The sequence below is a fragment of the Macrotis lagotis genome, chromosome X (genome assembly GCF_037893015.1).
Source record: "Macrotis lagotis isolate mMagLag1 chromosome X, bilby.v1.9.chrom.fasta, whole genome shotgun sequence".
In the NCBI taxonomy this organism is placed as follows: Eukaryota; Metazoa; Chordata; class Mammalia; order Peramelemorphia; family Peramelidae; genus Macrotis; species Macrotis lagotis.
This window is the reverse complement of record NC_133666.1, coordinates 291,004,461-291,027,102: the sequence shown is the minus strand read 5'-3', so window position 1 is coordinate 291,027,102 and position 22,642 is coordinate 291,004,461. Positions and strand designations below refer to the sequence as shown.

The window sequence follows — 22,642 nt, the reverse complement described above, 5'->3', positions numbered from 1 at the left end:
AAAAGACCGGGACCAGGTTTTCCTCCCCACCCATAAACTAGGTCAGATCTTAAGTCCCATAGAGGATTTCTGACCTCTCTCTGTCCTTGCCTGAGGCACTCTGGTACATAATTAACTGCTCTAAATCTGTTATCTTATGATCTTTAGAGTCTAAAAGAAAAAAAATTATATATCTAGGAAAGCTAGGAATGATCAGTTAACTCAGTCCTGATTTAGCAAAAAAAAACTTTAACAAAACTTTTGAATATTTTATCATCTGCATAATTTTGGGGAGAGTATTTTTCTCTGTTACAAAATTTTAACTCTGAAGCAGATACAGAAAGTTTCAGGTATTTTCCATTATTTTGACACCTAGTTCTCAGTAATCAGGGAAAAAACTCAATTCTACTCTCCAAAAATCTGCATGACTTCTGGTTGGAAGAGATGGATCTTTCTAAAATTTAGAACTTCCTCTCAAAAGGGAAACTAAATATCATGTGCTTAAATATCAAAATACCAGAACACTTAAATATACTTAAAACACCCCAAAATACCAAGAACTTAAAATAATGAATCTGTATCTACCTCTGATTAAGAGCTCTCAGTATAAATCATTCATATACTAAGCCAGCAACTGTCACAAATATTCCTGTGCCTTTTAAATAAAAGAAAAATACCATAGTTTTAAATTTTATATTACTGCCAGTCAAAAAGGGAAATACAGCTATGTAATATATAGAGTACAAGAATCACACATGCAGTTTGTTTTATGAATACATGTACTCCTATTGGTGCCAGGATCCTATGGATGGTTTAATGAATGCTTTAAGTTGATGACAGTTTTTCTCTCTGATTTGTTGTTTCAGAGGGGAGAGGTGTAGAGAGAGGAAAATGACAAGTTAACTCACTAAACTTACGTGATTTACAAGGAGAAGAGTTTGTGTGCTCCATAATTCTGGTTTCATCTATTCTCAATAATAAAGGTCCCCCAGAATACTTTACATTTGGTCTCATTTCAAAACGACCCAGTTTTCCAAAGTAATCACCAATCACCTAAAGAAAGACAAAAAAGAAAGTAAAATAAAAAATAATTTGTTCCTAGTCAATAAACATTTATGAAGAACCTACTAAATGAAGACTGTGCTCAATACTGGGGATACAAAGAAAGGCAAAGGATAGTTCCTACCCTTGAGAAATTCACAATCTAATGGGGGAGATGATGTGATGTTTTTCCCTTTGTTCTCAAAGAAGACTATGATATCAAGGGAGGTGATGCCATGACAAGCATGTGAATTGGATTTGAGTGAGAGAAGGCTGTGCCAAGTCACCAGCCTCACTTTTTTCTCTAGAGACATCTGAGTCCAATGGCCAAATATGGATCAGCATGACTGGAGATGGTCCTGGATGTGAAGTAATCAAGATTAAGTGACTTGCCCAAGGTCACACAGCTAGTAAGTGTCCATTGTCTGAGGTCAAATATGAACTCAGAATCCTCCTGATTCCTAGGCCACCACAAACAACAAACAACTAAGTGCAAACAAGCTCTATGCAGGACAAAGAAAAAATATGAAATAAAGGAAGGAACTAGCAACTCAAGGGATTAAGAGACTTTTTGTAGAAGGTAGCATTTTAGCTGAGGAAGTCAACAGGCAGAGATGAGGAAGTAGTACATTCTAGGCATGGAGGACAACCAGCAAAAATGCTTGGTCTTCAAGGAAGAGATGGAGAACACCATTAAAAATAAACTAGAAAATTTTGATTATATTAAATTAAAAAGCTTTTGCACAGACAAAACCCCATTGTAACCAAGACCAAAAGAAATGTAGTAAGTTTGGAAACAATTTTTATGATTAGTATTTCTAACAAAGGACTCGTTTCTAAAATATACAGAGAACTGAGTCAAATTTTTTAAAGGCAAGCCATTCCCCAATTAACAAAGACAGAGATGATGAAAAAAGGGTAAAAACATCACCTGTACAAAAATATTCATAGCAGCTCTGTTTGTGGTGGCAAAGAATTAGAAATTGAGGGGATGTCCATCAATTGGGGAATGGCTTCATAAACTGTGGTATATGTATGTGATAGAACACTATTCTGTTAGAAACCATAAGGGATGGGAATTCAGGGAAGCCTGGAAGGATTTGCATGAACTGATGTTGAGTGAGATGAGCAGAACCAGAAGAACACTGTACACCCTAACAGCAACATGGGAGTGACGATCAACATTAATGGACTTGCTCATACCAATAGGGCAACAATCGGGAAATTTGGGGGTATCTGCAATGGAGAATGCCATCTGTATCCTGAGAAAGAATTGTGGAGTTTGAACAAATACCAAAGATTATTACCTTTAGTTTTAAAAAATAAGTTATCTTATTATATAATTCTGCTATATCTCATACTTTATGTTTTTTCCTTAAGGATATGATTTCTCTCTCATTACAATTAACTTAAGTCAGTGCATACCACGGAAACAATGTAAAGACTAACAGAGTACCTTCTGTGGGAGGTGGGAGGGAGGGAAGCAAGATTGGGGGAAAAATTGTAAAATTCAAAATAAAATCGTTCCAAAAAATGCTTGGTCTTGGGAGATGGGGATGTCTTGCTGAAAGATCAGTAAAAGGCCAATGTTATTAGACCAAAGAGTACTAGATCAAAGAGTGGTTGGGGAGTATAAGGTGTCAAAAAATAATAATGATAGCTGATACAACATAACATAGCTACTATTTGCCTCCTCATCTGATCCTCACAACAATCCCACAAAGTAAATGCTATGATTATCTTCATTTTATAGACAGAAAACAGAGGCAAACAGAGGTTAAGTGACTTTTCCAGAGTCACATAGACTGGAGAAGGTTGGAAGCAGGTTATTAAGGGTTTTGAATGCCAAAAAGAGAGTTTTATATATGATCTTGGAGGTGGTAGGGAAAGACTAGAGTTCATTGAGTAGGAGACATGACACAGTTGGACCTGAACTTTTAAGAAAATCACTTTGACAGTTGAATGGAGAATCAAGTAGAGTGGGCAAAGACTTAAAAACCTACCACTGGGCTATTGTAATAGTTCAGGTATAAGGAAATAAAAGGTGGCAGTATCAGAAGCTTGCATGTATGGCATGTTGACTCTGGATGCAAATTTTCAATTTGAAAAATTATCTCTCCAAAAATAGTCCATGACATGTGTATCTAAAGAATGTGTTAACCTAAAAGATCACCAGTTCATTCACCAGAAAATAAACTTATTTAATTCATGCATTTTAAAATATATATATATATATATATATATATATGTGTGTGTATATATATATATATATATATATATATATATATACACATATATCCTTTTTGGTTGTCATTTTTTAAAAGTTTCTATTTATTTTTAGCATTCATTTAAAAAAATTTTAGGTTCCAATTTCTCTCCTCTCACTCACTGAAAAAACAAACCATATATCAATTATACACTGCAATCATGCAAATTCCCTATTATCCATGTTGCAAACAAAAGCAAGAAAAATTAAGAAAGTAAAAGAAATATGCTTCGATCTGCATTCAGGGTTCATCAGTTCTCTCTCAAAAGATAGATAGAATTTTTCTTCATGAGTCCTTTGGAATTGTCTTGGATCATTAATTTGATCACATTAAACTTTCACAGTTGATCATTCTTCCACTATTGCTGTTTGTGTATACAATGTTTTCCTGGTTCTTCTTATTTCATTTTGCATCAGTTCATGTAAGTCTTAACTGATTTTTTTTCCTGAAACCATCCCCCTCATCATAGTTTACAGCACAATAATATTCCTTCACTATCATATATCACAATTTGTTCAGCCTTCCCCCAATCAATGGGCATTCTCTCAATTGTTTTAGCCATTTTTTAAAAGATGATTCATTCACAAGATCTGGCATTTTATATTGTAATTCATACTCATCAGGATAAGAGAATCGATCATTTCCAAATAAAGAATTCTCAAGGCTATGTTGAAGCCAAATACTGCCAAAAAAACTCTTTATATAAATGGCTCCTTTTATAAAGAAGGATTCCATGACAACTTTCATGGTTCTTCAAGTCAGCTGGTTCTTCTTTATCCATAACCTTTGGAATCCCCTCCCCTGTGTGTACTCCTCCATGCCAGCCTGTCTCTTTAGCTGTCTCTCAAAGCAACTTTGGTCCTGGAGAAACTGTATCCTTTTCTATTTGAATCCAAGTTTCATCTCGACCTTAAATTGAAACTACCCACTTTCTCATCCATTCAAATCCCAGTTTAGGGATATTCTATGGATTTGAGCTCCCCAAAAAATACATATTAATTAGACTTTCTTCTCACCTGAGAGGGATTAGGAGGGACATAGAGATTTCTCCTCATCTTTCAACTCCTTACTTTCACAATTTAACCTATAAAATACTGAAGAAATCCACAATTTCTATTTCTTCATGTAAGTTTCCTGCCCTCTGCAGCTCTATTTCAAGTCACTTAATGGAAATTATTTATTGTCTCCAACAACTCAAAAGGTAATGTTTATCCCACTATTCAAACAGTTTGTCTTTTAGTGCATTACTGGGAGAGTCCTCAAAGTTTAGTGAAAAAAAATATGCATAGTTCGATAATACTTTTCTTGTCTAGTACACCTTACATATAAGAACCAAGGTCTTATTTGTGATCATATGGGAGTAGTGGTGTGATGAAATAGTAATCCAGTTAACAGACCTTATATTTGGCAATCATTTAAGAAAACCTTTTTCATCAAAAAGGACAGAAATTTATTTAGTTTGCTTGACATTATTCAAGATTCTATAAGACTCACATGCTTACCTCTTGGGTACCTGCTTCTGTATCAGTCATTGCAACCACAGAGAAATCACCATATCTGTCTCCATTTGCATCAATGGATACCTGTCCTGCAATACCTGGAGATGACATATCAAAATTTAGAAGTCAGTTCCTTCAAGTAATTCTCTCCCAAAGAAAATAAATAGACATATTTTTATAATATAACAAACTAATACCAGAGAAAATCTCATCAGTCTCCTAGGTGTTTTTGTTGGCATTTGTAAAGAAATTTTAATTTCAACTGTGTCTACATTCCTGAATTCTTAACATTTTTCTATTTAAAAAGAAAAAGAAATGTGACCTTAATTTGGAAATATACGTGGGGGGGTAGGGAGAGGAATTATTCCAGAAATGAAGAGTACCAACTGAGAATTATATTGAAAAGGTGATTCTTTGAGGTCAGTGTTAGTACAAAACCAAAGAAGAAGGTAAATATTTCTGGGTCTCCAATACAATACGTCACTGTTTACTAAATGAGTCATGGTGAGTTGGATCCTATGACTTGAAGTTTTATGAAATAAAATTTTTGATATTCATTCATTTAAAAATATTTACTAAACATCTGATATGTTCAAGGTACTGTGCATTATATAGAATTCATAGAATTTTAAAATTGTTTCTTGTTTTCAAAGATGTTATGATAATATTTTACAGAAAATAAGAGTGAGTCTATGGTTTCATTGATATAGGGATTTCCTGAGAAGAATCTCCCTCTACCAGTTCATGTTAGGATCTTATCCTCAACTTGTAGTCTCAGTTAGATACCTGGGATCTCTGAAAAGGCAACTTGCCAGAGTCTTTCTGGCTTCAAGTTCAGCTCAGTAGCCACTATATTTCACTCACTCTCATGTAGAGATAGTGGCACCTAAGTAAATATAAAACATATTAGAATATGATAAATGCATAAGAAATATACAAATACTAATGTAAGAATTTTAAAAAGCGAGAAATCATATTTTCTATCCCTTTTTTCTAAAATAAACTTTTCCAACTAGAACTGTGAAGATTAGAGAGTTTCACAAAAGAGGTGACATCTGAACAGCATCTCAAAGGATGGGTAGAGATTCCACATGGAAGCAAGTAAGTACAGACTATGAACTAAGAACAATAAGTAGTCCGGTTTGGTTGAAACAAAAAGTATATAAAAGGGGGGAATGGGAGACAGGACTTGGAAATGTAGATTTAGAGCCATGCTATTGAGAGTCTCTAAAGTCATATAAGGAATTTGTAACTAATTTTTTAATAAATAGGTAACCACTGAAGGTTTTGAAGATTTATGAGACCCCAATTTCATGCCTTTTAAATGATTACCCAAGCACTCAAAAATGTATTCTTTATACCTCACTGTATTTTTTTACCATTCAAAATATCAAAGCACAGATGCACCCTATTGATATACTGGTAAATATGCTGCATTCATTTAAAGATACATACACCATAAAGAAGAATCAGTTAACCCTAGGCCACATTAAGGGTTCTAAATGATTTGCCAAGAAATAAGGTGAGACCACTAAGGGAAAACTCACAGCCTTTCAGATTGGTGAATTAAGAATTCACCTGAGTTTATTGTATAAGGTTGAGATCTACCAAGATCATGATATTAGTTACATTGCCCTTCACTTTTATTTGCTCGAAATGAACTCTCTCAAGAACCGAGATGAATTTCTAGTTCTTCCTTACTCTGACCTTTCACATAGAGATGAAATTCAACTTTTATCTCCACTCCCTTATCAAAAGCTTTAAGAAACTAGTCATACTCTTTGCTGTGCAGTCCAAATTTGTTAACTAATTTCTTGGTTTTCCACCTCCTTGATAACATAATGGTCACTTAAAGGATGCAGAGTTTCTTTTCACATATACTCCCTGCGGTTTGTCATATACCTTTATAAATGTTCCACAGATATGTACAAAAGGCTCAAAAATTTCAGCAAAGCAAAGTGGCAAATAGATTCAAGACAAAAATTTAACTTTGGCCACAATTACATTCTTAAGGACATATAATTTTTACACTTCCAGTTTGAACTGTAGAAAAAGTCATCATTACTTTATCTCATTCTGCTAGCATAGCTTGGACTATAAAATGGATATAAAAAGATAGCCCAAGGGAGTACTTAGATTGTGCCCTGTTTCCAGGTTGTGATGGTCCAATCATCATGGTAGCCTGCTTCTTCCTTAAAGAACTCATTGATAGTGGGATTAACATTTCACAGCTCTTGCTCTTGAAAAAGATCACTATCAAGAGACTGAAATATGATCACACAAAGAAGCAAGTAATTGCTAAGAATGGGAAAAATGTTCCACAGAAGCTATGTCAACTTAAGCTAGTTCCTTAATGCAATATATAAACAAATAAATATTAAGATATGTTGCATATGTATCATGAATAATATAATTGTATAATATATCATTCTGTATTATTATTACTATATTAATATATTACTATGAGAATATCATGAATATTTTACACATGTGTTTATATATACACACATATACCTTACTGGTAAACATGTCTATGTGACAATGAAGTCAGTCAGTCTAAAACATTTATTAAGCATCTACTGTTTACTAGCCAATGTGCTAAGGGCTGGAAATACAAAAAAAAACAAGAAATAGTATCTATTCTCAAGAAGAGCAGCCAGTTAGATGGCATAGTACATAGATCTCCAGGTCTGGAGTCAGAAAAACTCACCTAGATGAGTTCAAAACTGGTGTCAGATACTAACTGTGTGACCTTGGGCGAGCCATATTTGCCTCAGTTTCCTCATCTGTAAAATAAGCTGGAGAGGAAATGGCAAACCATTCCAATATCTTTGTCAAAAAAGTCTAAAACCAGAAATAAAAAATCAGATATGAAATGACAAACTCTCAAGATGCTTGCAGGCTAAGGGGGGAACAATATGAAAACAAAGATGTATAAACAAGATATATACATGATGAATTGGAGATAATGAATCAAGGGAATACATTAGCACTAAGGAAGAATCAGGAAAGGCTTCTCATAAAAGATAAGTTTTTAGCTGGGACTTGAAGGAACCCAGTTTGCAGAAATGAGAAGGGAGAAACAGCTACTAAAAATACCAGGAATCTGGAGAGGGAGTATCTTGTGTAAGGATCATGGAGGTCAGTATCCCTGGATGGTAAAGTAATGCCAGGAAATAAAGTGTAAGAAAATTGAAAAGGTAGAAGGGGCTTGGGTTGTAAAGGGCTTTGAATGCCAAATAGAGCATTTTATAGTAAATACCAGAGGTGATAAGGAACCATTGAAGTTTATTGACTAGGGGGTGATATAGTCAGATTTATGTATTAGGGGAAATCATTTAACAGATGAGTAGAGTATGGAGCATGAAGTGAGGAAAGTCTACATCAGGGTGATGGGAATATCAGAGGGTAAAAGGGAACATATGAAAGTAAAATTGACTGTTTAGGATAGTTAGAATTCAAGGGTAGTATTTAAATTTCAGGCATAAGTGACTGAGAGAATGACAACATCCTCAACAGTAATAGAGAAGCTTTGAAAGAGGGATACAAGACTAAAGTTAAAGAGAGAATTTAGAGAAGAAAAAGTAGAACTGAGAATCTTCTGCTTAGGGATGACCACTGCTTAATAATAATAAATAATAAAAACAATTACTAGTACTACTACTAGTACTACTACTACTACTATAGCACTCATATGATTCAACTGTGTTAAACATTTTACAAAAATTATCTTATTTAATCCTCAAAACAATTCTTGGAGATAAGTAGATCCAGGGTAGCTTATAAGACCATCAAGTGAAATAGTATAGGGGAAGAGAAGAGGAAGGTCCAAGGCATAAAGCCTTGTGGGACAGCCACAGTTACTGACCATAATCTATATAAAGGTCCAGAAAGAGAGACAGAGGAGCAGTTAGAAAGGTAAGGATCCAAGAGACAGCAGTCACAAAAACCTAGAGAGAACAGATTATAAAGGAGAAGAGAGTATTTAACAGTATCAAATTCTATAGAAACCAAAAATGATAAGGAATGAGAAAAGGCAACTAGATTTAGCAATTAAGAGATAATTTAATAACTTTGGAGGGAGCAGTTGAAGTTGAATAATGTCAAAAATTAGACTGTATAGAATCAAGAAGAATGTTAGAGTAAGTGACAACACTGTGCTAATGGTCTTTTTGAGGAGTTTAATCATGAAAGGGAGAAGAGATATAGAAGGATAGTGAAGATGGATGGATTTATTTTTGAGAATGAGAGAATCATTGGTATATTTGTATTCACTAGGGAAACAGCTAGTAGACAAGCAAAGATGAAAGATAACTAAGACCATGAGAATAATAGAAGGGGAAATCTGCTGGAGAAGATGAGATAGAGTGAGATTATAAATTTTTTTAGGTTTTTGCAAGGCAGTGGGGTTAAATGACTTGCCCAAGGTCACACAGCTAGGTAATTATTAAGTGTCTGAGGCTGGATTTGAACTCAGGTCCTCCTGATTCCAGGGTTAGTGCTCTATCCACTGTACCACCTAGCCTCCCCCAAGACATTATAATTTAATCCATGGGTACTAAGAAGATCACCAAATGAAACAGGAAAAAACAGAAGAGGACCCAGGATAGAGCCCTGGGAGACTTCCACCTTTGACTAGCAAGATTTGAACAAAGATCCAGCAAAAAAGACTGAGGAATAGTTCAGAGAACCAGGAAACCTAGAGAGGAAATGGTATCAAGCAAAAGAGGATAATCAATGGTATCAAAGGCTACAGAGAAATCAAGAAAGATGACTATTGAAATAAGGCCATTAGATTTGGCAATTAAGAGATTCTAACTATGAGAATTAACATAAGAGACTGGATGTGAGATATGTGTAAATAAAAATAGGAAGACTTGATAACTCGTTGATTATATGGATATGTGGAAAGTCAGGAATTAAAAATAACAATATTTATAAAACCTGGAGACTGGAAGAATGGTAAATAAAGAACTTAGATAAAAGAGTTGTTTGGGGAAGGAAAGCAATGAGCTTTCTGATTGCTACCTATATAACTTTAAAAAATCTCTTTTTTCATGTCCTTAGCAAACATATCAAGTATCAGTTTTATCTTAACATTCATTCAAAGTGGAGAGGGGATTGTCTAAAGAGATCCAAGTATCAAGGAACTCGTTTACTAACAAAAATTTTAAAAAGCAGAGAGAAGAGAAGTCAGAAAATTGAGGATAAATACTAAGAGTAACATATCTGAAAGATGTCAAAAATGCTAGAGCAGATGCTAAATGTTAAAGAAAATGAAAGAAGGAATGAGATTGATACAAAGATGATGTTGTTCAGTCAAGTCTCTCTTTTCATGACCTCATTTTAGTTTTTCTTGGAAAAGATACTGGAGTAGTTTGTCATTCCCTTCTTTAGTTCATTTTACAGATGAGGAAACTGAGGCAAATTATGTTAAGTGACTTGCCCAAGATGAGGTTGAATGTGGAACTCAAGTCTTCCTGACTTTAGGTTTGAGCCTTTATTCACTGTATCACCTCTCTACTCATAAAAATATACAATTCATTTAATTATCATCTTTATAAAATGACTCATATATCCATATAGCCAGACTCAGACTCTCCACAATTTTAAATCCACATTATCAATTGCCTATTAACATTTCAAGTGTATTAAAGACATCTTAAATTCAAGAAGACCAAAATAAAAATTGTTACCTTTTCCTCAAAACTACCCTCTTTCAAACTTCTCTCAAATCCTACACCTTTTTTTCTCTGTTCACTTTAGTCTAGTCCCTCAACATCCCTAGACTGTTGCAATAACCTCCAAACTGATCTCCCTTCTTTGAACTTCTCACTATTTCATTTCATTCTATTCAATAATGTGAAAATAATTTTTCCTAAAGCATAAATCTGACCATATCACTCCCCTACTCAATAAACTACAATGGCTTCCAAGTGCCTTTAAAATGAAATGTAAATTCTTCTACTTAATTTTTGAATTTCTACAGAACTTGTTGCAATCTTTCCTTTTTTTTTGTTTTTTTTGTCTCAATCTTTCCAACCTCTTTATACATTCCTCTCCTGAGAGCAATTCAAGTTGGCTTTCTATCTAGTTTTTCACATATATCCCACCATTGCCCATATCTGTGCCAACATATCAGCCATCCTCCATGTCTGGAATGTTCTCCCTTATCACCTCTGCCTCAGAGACTTCCTCCCATGGCAGCTTAAGCCCTTCCTCCTACATAAAATCTTTCTTGATCCCTACTACTAGTGTCACTCCATATCCAACTACCTTGTTTACTTGTACTACTTTCTATTTAATTCTCTTCATATTCCTTCTATATATGCTTATATAAGTAGTTATTATCTCCTCAATTATAAGTTCTTTTCTAGTAGGGGATTTTCGTTTTCAAGAACTGTCTTTATCTCTACAGAACCTATCACAATGACTGGTTTAGTAGCAGACATTTAAATATTTGTGGATTTGATGGATTAATAAAAGCTTGATGGGAAGAGGCAGAATCAACTACTATTTTATTACTGATTTCTCTAAAAAAGGAAATGATCTTAAGATTAATAGAAGCAAAAAAATAAGCAAAATGGAATATAAAGTAAGAAGAGAGATGATAAGAGAATATCTAACTGCTTACAATAAATTCAAGTGATAAGACCTGGAAGAAATAGATTCTAGTGAACAAAAAAGACTATTTGAATATGACTCAAGATGCTGTTTTTGAAAAACCAAAGACACTGGAAAATGGGTTAGTATACTTTTGGGGGTAAGTGTGTGGGTTGTGTGGGGCATGGGAGACAATCTAGACTTATAAGTCTAGTTCCCAGGTCTGAGGAAATTAATGTTCAATGATAAAATGTCCACTATCAAAGCAAATCAGATTGGTAATTGTGCTACAACATAGAGACTTAAAAGGGTTATCCTGAAAACGCTGAGTTTAAGTGATTTACTTAGGATCAGATAGCCATAATATGATAAAGGCTACTGTATTAAAGTTAACTGAATGTTGTCCAAAATTTTGAAAAGATTAAAGATTCTTTAATCCATAGGCTAATAAGCTTTATTTTTATTCCTGGTAAAATTCTAGAGCATATTATTTAGAGGGATAATTTATGAGTAGTCAGAAAATAACCGCCACATTAGTATAAGCCAACAAGAGTTCATCAAGAAAAAGTCAAGATTTGTGGCAGGATAAATATCTTTTCTTTTTTCTATGGATTTAAGGTCAGGTCTTTTTATACCTTCTATAGCCCACTTGTTACTGTCACACTGCCTCTCCATAAGAACCATCTCCTCCATTGAAATTTAATAATAATGCTTAATTGTAATACAGAGATGGCCTATATTCTCTACTATAAGGCAGATCATGGAAATTCCATCAAACATACTGAACCTGTATTTTAGAAGGCATCTGGCAAAATATCTTTCTATATCCTTTCTGTAGAATTTTATGAGCTGGACTATAGTATAATTAGGCTGATTTGCAACTCAAAGAGAACTGAGTTTGATCAATATCAATATGTAGGTGCCATAGGATTTTCTCTTTCATCCTTGTTCTGTTTAATTGTTTTATAAATAATATGACATGATGATATAGATGGAAAAGTTAGCAAATTTACAGATGACATGAAGATGGGAAGGACAGATAATATGTTTGATAACAAAATCAGGACCCAGAAAGATCCTGACACCAAACTAGGACAAAAGGATAAAAGTTATATGGTAAAATTAATAATAGGCAAATTAAAAGTATCTCACTTGGACTTTAAAAATCACAAATCCAGAAAAATAAATTTCATGTCTCTACAACAATTTGTGTATGTTCGTGGTGGGGGGGGTGGGCTGGGGTTTCTCAAAGACTCTAAACTCAGTTTGTTTCAAAAGTGTGAAATGGTGTCCAAAAAAACTAATGTGACCTTAGCCTAATTTAAGAGTGACAAAATGTTCAGAATGAGTAGGATTATACTTTACTCTGCCCTGGTCAGAACACATCTGGAGTATTATGTTCAGTTTTAAGTGTCACATTTTAGGAAGGACATCAACAAATTGGAGCATAATCAAGTAGAGTGAATGGAATAGTGAGAGGCCTGGAAACTCTGCCATATGAGGATTAATTACCAAATAGGGACATTTAGCTTGAAAAAGAGAAGACATAAAGGGGAGCAGGGATATTAGCATCTTTAAGAATCTCAAGGTTTGTCATATAGAGGAGGGACTGAACTTTTTCTGCTGGGCCACAGAGGGTAGAAGTGTCAACAGCAGAGCAGTTGATAAATTTGTGATAATGTTATCCTTCAAGAGGTGGAGAATGTAATAAGAGTAATGGCTATTTGGAAACCAATACTGACCAGGAAGGAGGAGCTGGTTATTGAGATAAAAACAACAGGGACCTCGGACATAAGGGATCATGCCATCATAAAGTTTGTGAAACAGGACAGGAGTTTGACATAGACCCTGGATTGTGAAAGAATGAATTTTAAAAGTTTCATAGAAAATATAAGAGGGATCTAAAAACTTAATATTTTGCAGAAGTTGGACCAAGAGAACTGGAAAATTCTCAATTAAAATTGTGAAGATTTAAGCAGAAATTCTTGTGTGGACTAGAGGTCTCCCTGACAAATATCCTTTAGAGGTGATTCATTTTCAGGTGTAGACTTTGAGTTTACTTCTGACTATGAGTCTATGCACTTAGTCCAATCTCCTCATTTCATAAATGTGGAGACTGAGACTCAGAGGAGTCTATTGGCTTGCTCAAGTCAACAGAACTATTTAATGATAGAGTCAGGACTAGAACCCATTTTTCTCAACCTGTAAGCTGTATGCTTTTTTTTTTTACTAATCCATGATTTATACAGCAATATTACAACACTGAGTATTTAAAATCCCTGTCTAATAATTAAAATTGAAATCAATGGAAAGTAAAGGGTTTTTTTTTTAAAATATACTCTTTGTTGTTCATGTTATTCAGTGATTTTTCAGTTGTGTCTGACTCCTTGTGATCCCATTTGGAGTTTTCATGGCAAAGATACTTAAGTGAGTTGCTATTTTGTTCTCCAACTCCTTTTGCAAATAAAAAATATTGAAGCAAAAGCTATAAAATGCTTGAGGTCAGATTTGAACTCAGAAAGAAGAGTTTTACTAACTCCAGGCTTGGCAGTCTACCCACCCACTGCACCATACAGTTGTGCCTGCATATATGTGTTTACATAAATATGTGTGTGTGGATTGCATATTTACACATATACATGCACAAATATGTATATTATTATTCCAGCTAATCTCCAATTCCACATCATAGGATGATTTTTAAGAAGGAAATTATAACAGAGTGCAAAGTCTGATAGAACCCACCTAGATAAGAATTATGTGACCTATGGCCTATAGATCACACTAGATAAATGTATAAAAACTTGTTAATTGAAGATTAGCCACTGGATAAAATTTGTTTGCCTAAAAGACAATTCAGTGATTCTCCCAACTATTAGTGCTCACACTTGCAAGCTACCTTGTATTTAACAACTCTGTTTATATTTTTATTAACTTTATATTTCTGCCATACATTTTATAAGTACTTAATATTGTAATAATATTAATGTAAGCTTATAGAATAGGAATTGTTTCATACTCTGTACTTTTATCCCTGTTGCCTAGCACAATATTTGCAGCATAGTAGGCTCTTAACAAATACTTATTGATTGATTTGTTGATAAAAGAACTGTCGACTTTAACTGAGAAAGAAATACCTATAATGATGAAACCATGATTGTTCTGAATTGAAGAGTATGTGCTTAGACACACTATACAGGGCAACCATTTTCCATATGAATCTCCCAGTGAGATCCAATACAGAACAGGAGCAACTAAATAGTACAGTGGATAGAGAACTGAACTTGGAATCAGGAAGATTGATCTTCATGTGTTTAAATCTGGCTTCCGATACTTATTAGATGTGTGATCCTGGGCAAGTCACTTAATCCTATTTACCTCAGTTTCTCATATGTAAAATGAGCTGGAGAAGGCAAAGGCACTCTAGCATCTCTGCCAAGAAAATCTCAGATGGGGACACAAAGAATTGGACATCACTTTAAAATGACTGAAAAATGACTTATTTGACAATGTCATTCAATCAATTCTTTATACAGTCTGCAATTCATTTCTCTAATTGACTGTACCATTCAGAACAAAGACAAGGCAATCAACAAAGATTAAAATTTTTGTGTTTTGGATGGGAGATGACGATAATAAGAACATTTAAAGATAAAATCCATCAAACCTAAGAAAAATATTTTTTTTATTTCTACTCAATAAAGAACAGTGGCCCAATGAGCTATAATGTATTTTAAACAATATCTTATACCCTACCTTGCATAAAGGAAATAAAAAAATATAGTACATAATTGTGCAAGTAAAAATAAATTTCTTTAGTGCTTTAAAGCTTAAACGATATTTATCACACCACAAATCTTTTTTTTTTAGGTTTTTTTTTTTGCAAGGCAAATGGGGTTAAGTGGCTTGCCCAAGGCCACACAGCTAGGTAATTATTAAGTGTCTGAGACCGGATTTGAACCCAGGTACTCCTGACTCCAGGGCCGGTGCTTTATCCACTACGCCACCTAGCTGCCCCGAAGCCACCTAGCTGCCCCCACACCACAAATCTTGATACATTATTATTATTTTGTAAAACTGACAAAATTTGTAAATGGAAAAACTGAGGCTCAAGTCCAACAGGTAGTTAAATGTCAAAGCTAGGATTCACAATTTTTTATATCAAGTCCAGCCCATTTGTTATCTTTCCATACTGCTTCTGCCCTAACAATTCTCTCTACCCAATCCCTGACTGGATGCTTCATTATGACAGACCAGTGATTCTAGGCTCTCAAGGGCTAGACAAATTCTCCTAAACTAGAGATGTTTCAAGTATAGATCTAGTAAAGAATTATATATTGTGCAAAGATTAGCTCAGTTGACCTGTTTTCCTCACAAGAACTATCTGGAGCAAAAACTTTGCAATCAGTTTAAAAAAAAGTTTACTCAAAACATCACTTAGGTTTCACCTCCTACCCAGCAAATTGATACCAAAGATGGGAATAGCTCATGTTGGAAGAACAGTGGGTAGACAGGTGTATTAATCAATTTTTTTGTTTTTGTTTTTGCAAGGCATTTGGGTTAAGTGACTTGCCCAAGGTCACACAACTAGGTCGTCCCCTAATTCATTATTAGTGAAGCTGTATTTTGGTATTGTACTGGAAAACAATTTGGAAAAAATGCAAACTAAGTTATTAAAATGTCTATAGACCTTGACCGAAAGATTCCATTTCTAGGTATAAACTCCAAGAAAGTCATTGATAACAGAAAAACTCCATTTATATAAAAACATTTATAATTTCTTTTGTTGTTGTTTTAGCTAAGAACTAGAAAATAAAGTAGATACCTATAATTTGGGGAATGACAACAAATCATGATACAAAAATTTCATTAAATATTTCCATGCTCTAAGAAATAATGAACATAACTAATATGAGAAGCAAAACAGGCATATAAAATGGAATCAAAGTGAAGTAAGCAGAGATGGGAAAAAATGCACAACAACTTAAATGGAGAAAAATAACCACCACACAAAAAAGAATGAAAACTAAAATTACAAAATTATAAAGACCAAGCTTGACCCCAAAGAAGAGATAGATATAAGAAAAAACTTTCCCCCAACTCTTTTACAGAGCTGAGGATCCAAAGATGTGTAATATTGTATACAGTATCAGAGATTTTTTTCAATGAGTTGGTTGGAATTGCTAATCCCCCCCTTCTTTTTTCAATAATTTTTGTTGTTATTTTTGTTACAGGGATGGTTCTCTGGGAGAAAGGGAAGAGATACATAGAAAAATACAGATAATATAAAAATAAGAAATATTATTAAAATCTATTTTTATATGCAGAGTTATGTATTGCTTGTATTTTAAGATGTGATTTTAATTACTTGACCAAAAACATTTCTGAGAACCTGAATGAATGAAGCAAAAGTGTACTTCATGATTTACTATATTGAAGACCAACTATAAAAGCAATGTTAAAGAAAATGTTATGCTTCAGTTTCTGAATTTCTAAATTAATTCCTTTCTGTTATCAAAATTCCTTTCTGTTATTCCATTCATTTAAGCATTTCAAAGGGTCTCTTGGTAAGCATAGACACATTAGAATAAGAAATAACAGAACTTAAATTTGACAGATATTTAAAAATCATCAGCAGAGTAGGCACCAAACATTGGAATCCAATTGTATATGTAGTTATAGATGTTGAAATAAAAATATAAAGTATCAAACTAATTAATTAATTTTTAAAACTCACAGAAATGAATGTAGAAAATTTTAAGCAAAATTCATCTAGAAAATATTTTCAAAACTTAATTTTAAACATAAAAATAAATGGAAATTACTAAATGAGTAGTAATAACTTACAGTTAGCACAGTTTTATAAAGCACTTTCCTTACAGCTTACATCAGGTAGGCAGTTCAAGTATTATATCTTCCTCATTTTATGTACTAGTAAACTGAGACTCACAGAGGATAGGTGATTTAACCAAGGTTCAACAATTAGAAAACCTTAGTGCTAAGATTCAAATCTAGAATTTTTTCAAATCTGCCTCACATCTTTTATATTATCCTCAAAAGCCAATACCATGTGAATTAAAAAGGTGGACTGCATATAAGATTTTTAAAGACAAAGAATGATTGATATATATATATATGTATATACATATATATACATATATATATATATGTAAATTAACAACCCCAGTGAGTTTGGAGAAGAGTATTACCTAAGAAATATATTTTTAATCTGTCTAGATTATTTTATGCATTTGTTATAAGTAGTAAGTACAGAACTAGAGAAGTAGACTAGGACAAAGTATTTTTACAATCTAGGGGGGCAAATGAATGTTATATAGGATCCTAAGGTTTAGAAGGAGATATCATCTAGTGTTATTTTTTCACTTTTTCAAATGAATAAATTAAGTTCTAAAGAGAAGAATTAACTTGACCAAGATCATGTGAATAATAAATAGTAAAGTCAGTATTTAACTCGGATATTGTGCTCTTTCCACTGGATTATATGTTACTTACTAATCAGAAAAGGTTTTGAGCTTTTGAGCTTTTGCTGCAACATGTGAGTGGATATCACAAAATAAATACCTCTGCACTATGATAAGTGGGTAATTTGGAATAAAACTTACTTTATTGATGAGAAGCAATATTAAATGGTGTACCCTCCACTGCAACCCTAGACCATGTACTGTTGTTCCCTTGGATGATTCTCTTCATTTTGGTTAGGTCCAAAAAACCAAGACTTTCTAAAATACTTGGCTGAATAGTATGGTCTGATTTGCTTAAAAATAATCACTTTTAAGATGGAAATAATATTTATCTCCTATTTCCAGACATAAAAATGGAATATCAAGAAAAAAAGCAGTTTTTACTCCATGATGACATAGGATATTAAAAACAACCCTAGACTAGTAGCCCTGAGGAAGCTCTATTTAAGTCAGAGTCAGTGGGACAATAATTCTGTCTCAATATGAATGAGACTTGGGCTCTCAAATATTTCTTCAGTCTACTAAATTATGTTTAAAATCATGTTATCTTTAGATATATATATCACTTGTGCAAATAACTCAATTGGTTTTTGCAATGGATCTGTGAAATAGGCTATAAGTTTATTATTATTCACATTTTAAGATTAGAAAAATGGAACAAAAGAAGTCAGATGACTTGTCCGAAATCACAGTAATTATATAATAATAGAGTCAGGATTACATCTACTTTCTGAATGCTACAATGAATTCATACCTTCAAATGTTCTGTTCCTAGTCTGCTGAATGATTTTTCCTCCATCCTTCTTGCTGTAGCCAGCCCTCAGCACTTCGTGTAAAGCCAAACCATAGAGAAGAATGGCATCATGGAATCCTTCCACAAACATGTTAACCTGAAAGGGTAATAATATCAGTTAGCTGAGACCAAGTGTTAAATTATTTCTCTTCATGAATATTAACAATCATCTTGATCATTGTTCCCTATTTCATACTTAGAGAAACTAAAGTATTTCATATATTGTTGTTGTTTAATCATTTTCAGTTGAGTCTGATTCTTTGTGAGGACATTTGGGGTTTTCTTGCAGAGATACTGGAGTAGTTTTCCATTTCCTTCTCCAGTTCATTTTATAGATGAGAAAACTGAGGTAAACAATATTAAGTGACTTGCCCAGGGTCACATAGCTAATAAGTTTATGAGATTTGAGTTCAAATCTTATGAAACTGAGTCTTCCTGACTCCAGGCCCAGAACTCTATCCTTTGCAACATTTAATTGCTCCTAAGGTATATCATTTCTGATTTAAAGTTCTTGGGAACTCTTCTCCTCTTGCACAATATTATGATGCCTGAGCTTAATCATCTAATTTATATTTGTATTCTACCCTTTGACAACTATTAAGTAGTTCTCTGAGAAGGATGAGATCTATTCTCTAAGATTACAAAACTAAATGTTGATCCAAGTCTTAAAATCACTATCTTAAAGTACACTGACATTAAACTAAGGAAAAATAGTAGGCAAAGGACAACTTGCCTGGTGTAAAATTATCTTTTGTGAAATTAGTGTGCAGATTTTCCAAAGAATCATGAAATTTCCAGTTGAGGAATAAGAGTCTTATAGCTTGTATTCTTGGTATGAAAGGGTTCATAACTACAGTTAAATTTTAATAAATTCAACTCAGTTACATCATGGGAATCTTTATGCTAACATTTGATAAGAGGATTCACACACTCATAACAATTCTAATTTTTAAAAAGTTCCAATTTTTAAATTCTCTCTTTTTTTGGTATCTTCATTCTTGCTCTCTGCAATTTTGGAACTAGGAATAGGAATTCATTGTTATTGTGTATATAAAATACCTGCATTTCATTTCTCCTGATCAATCAATCAACAAATATCTCCTATATATCTTGGGATAAAAGCCAAAGCAAATCACCTCCTGTCCTCAAGCAATTTACTTTTTATTAGGGAAAACAGCATACTTATATAAAGATATATAAAGAATACAAAATAAATCGAGTGAAGGGTTTAATGCTGAAGAAAATTCTCATTTCTATATGAATTCTCAATTCTAGTGCCGTTTTCAAATCTTACCTTAATTTGCAATTGAATCTGACACATCTCCCTCTTTCTCTACAAAATAGTTTTCTCATTCCCTCTAGGGACACAATTAGCACAGGTGAGGCCAGATGTGGGTGGAGACCTGGTTAGCAAAAGAGCTTGCTACCAAAGTCTGTCATAACACCTACCTCATAAACCTCAAGCCAGAAGCAGAACCCTAGTGTTGAGACTCTTTCACAAGTAGCAAATCCTCACACTTACGTTTGCTTTTTAATGAAAGGAATGCCTCCTAACACATTATAGATACTGGAAATTTGAAGTTTAAAGAAGAAAAAAAGTAATTGGAAGTAAAAGTGAAAAGATGAAAAGGAAATAATACTTCAACATCAAGTTGTCCTCGAAGCTCTTTTTACTGGTGGATCTTTGGACCATAAGGAAATTAGAAATAACTTCTTGATGATATTGTACCTAAGCCATTAAAAATGACTATGAATTGTATTATTTTTCAGTGGCCTCAACAAATGAGATCCTCTATGTAGCTTGCTCATAGACTTCATACCCCTCAAATCCTAGAAAATGTTTCATCATCATTATAATCAAGTCTTTCCTAAACACTTAAATTGATTTGGTTGATGCTGAATGTTGTCCAAATCAAAGAGAGATAATGCAGATGTTAGAGGAATTTACCATCTAAGCCATACAATAGTGCTGTCATAGTCATAGAAGTACATAGAGATTATATAATTGAATGTAGAAGCAACCTAATGGTGACAACTAAATTCAGGAATGATAAATATTTGTACTAAGAAGCTAATCGCTTTTCATTGGATTGAAATGGGATCCACTATCACATTCAAAATGAGTAAATTTCCATGGGTAGAAATGAGATTATCCTTCAACATTTCAAAGTTAGAGAATATCTAAAATAGATTATCCATACTTTTATCCTATCTCACTTAAGTTGACCCTTACTAGAAATAGGGAGCAATTGGTCAGAATCTTTATTCTATTATTGAAAAGAATGAGATTTTTTCATTCATTTATCAATCATCATGTAACTCATCAGTTACACCAAATAATGCATGATTTAAGGTAATGAAGTAATAATTTGAGTGGTGAGTGAAATAGATCATTTATAGGACCAAATACTACTTACTCTGTGTGTGTGTGTTTCTCTCTGCATCTCTGTCTCTTTGTGACTCTCTCTATCTCTGTCTCTGTCTCTGCCTGTCTCTCTCTCTCTGTATCTGATTCTGTCTCTTTGTCTGTATCTCTTTGTCTGTCTGTCTCTGTCTGTCTCTGTCTCTGTCTCTCTCTCTCTCTCACTTACACACACACACACACACACACACACACACACACAACAACAACAACAACAACAACAACAACAACAACAATCTTCTAAATGTCTTAATGCTTGTATTAGCAACTTTCTACAAATAAGCAAAGAATAATGCTTCTCAGCTATTTTCTAAAGTGGGAGTTAATCATCCTTGTCTTTAACTCCCCAGAATGCTCAGATTTAGAGGAAAACACTTGTAAATCATTTGATGTTTATTAGAAGAAAGCTACCTATAGTAAAAGCTATGTCAGATCCTTCCTGGCTCTTACTTTGTAGTATTCACATATGCCGAAACATATTCATACTATTTTCTGTACATCCCTATCTCCCAGCCTTCAGTGAGGCTTCTACAAAAAGGTTTGCAAAGAATCCTCAGAAAAAAGTCTGCTTTCCAAACTCCCACACTGTGAAGAATGAGAGGTCTTTGTGAAGGACAGTGATGTTTAGGAGGAGATGGTGAATCCTCCCCTGTCATAGCAGTATGACTGCCAATGTGACAAACTGTTCTGCCTAGAAGTAATCCTGGGTTACTAGCTCTGCAAAAGCAAAGGTGGAGGCAGAGACTATGGCTGAAATGTAGTCTTCACTTTCTGCCCCAGGATGCCTGTGGATTTGAGGGTTTGAGAAAAGAAAGGGAATTAATAGGGATAAGGAGAAGGGAATACACCAGACACACTGAGAGTTCAAAGATAAGTCACCTAGTCCAGTCCCTTCATTTTATAAATCCCTCCCTAATCTTAGCCTAATGTCCTTTTAATTGCCTCATGTTTCTCCACAACTCCAAGTCATTCTCAATATTGCTGTCAAAGTGATTTTCCTTGAGTACAGATATGATTGTCATTTCTCTATGCAATCAACTCTAGTGGTTCCCTGATTGTTTCTAGTATCAAATATAAGCTCTTCTCTTTAGTATTTAAAGCCCTTTTCATCCTTGCCAGTTTGAATCTTTCCATGATTATTTTATAATATTCTTTCTCTTATACTTGGCAGTCCAGACAAACTGGTTATTTCTCTGTTCCCTACACAGAATACCCCATCCCCCACCTCTTTGTCTTTGATCTGGCCTTTCTTCAATGTCCTTCCACTCTATGCCCTATAGAATCTCACTTCTTTGAGATGAAGCTTAAGCTCTGCCTTCAACATAAAGACTTTCCTTATCTTGACAACTTCGAGTGGCCACCCTCTTGTATTTACTTCTACTTATTCTCTTTATTTTTCTTTTGCATATATTTACATATGTATTCTCCTATTAAAAGTCATATTACCTGTAAATAGGTTTTTTTTTTCGATCATTGCATTTGTATCCCTGAGTCTAAAATCAGACCTGGAATGTAGTAGGCACTTAATAAATACTTGTTGGTTAATTTATTACAGA

At 33.8% G+C, this 22,642-nt stretch overlaps 1 protein-coding gene and 1 long non-coding RNA gene across 5 annotated transcripts in view; one reads left to right on the top strand and one right to left on the bottom strand.

The window, feature by feature from the left end:
- Positions 1-1,080, top strand: part of LOC141503019 (uncharacterized) — a 134,649-nt gene extending 133,569 nt beyond the window's left edge. The window contains exon 6 of the long non-coding RNA XR_012472742.1: positions 846-1,080. This is a non-coding gene — a long non-coding RNA (uncharacterized LOC141503019). The remainder of the gene's footprint in view (positions 1-845) is intronic.
- The window catches only part of NPR3 (natriuretic peptide receptor 3), an 89,315-nt gene that overhangs the window by 17,017 nt on the left and 49,656 nt on the right, over positions 1-22,642 (bottom strand). For all 4 annotated transcript variants that reach the window (XM_074208101.1, XM_074208102.1, XM_074208099.1 and 1 more), the window contains exons 4-6: positions 18,626-18,761; positions 4,790-4,884; positions 897-1,032 (exon numbers count right to left, since the gene is read on the bottom strand). In XM_074208101.1, the coding sequence (XP_074064202.1) occupies positions 897-1,032; positions 4,790-4,884; positions 18,626-18,761 (367 nt within the window). The remainder of the gene's footprint in view (positions 1-896; positions 1,033-4,789; positions 4,885-18,625; positions 18,762-22,642) is intronic.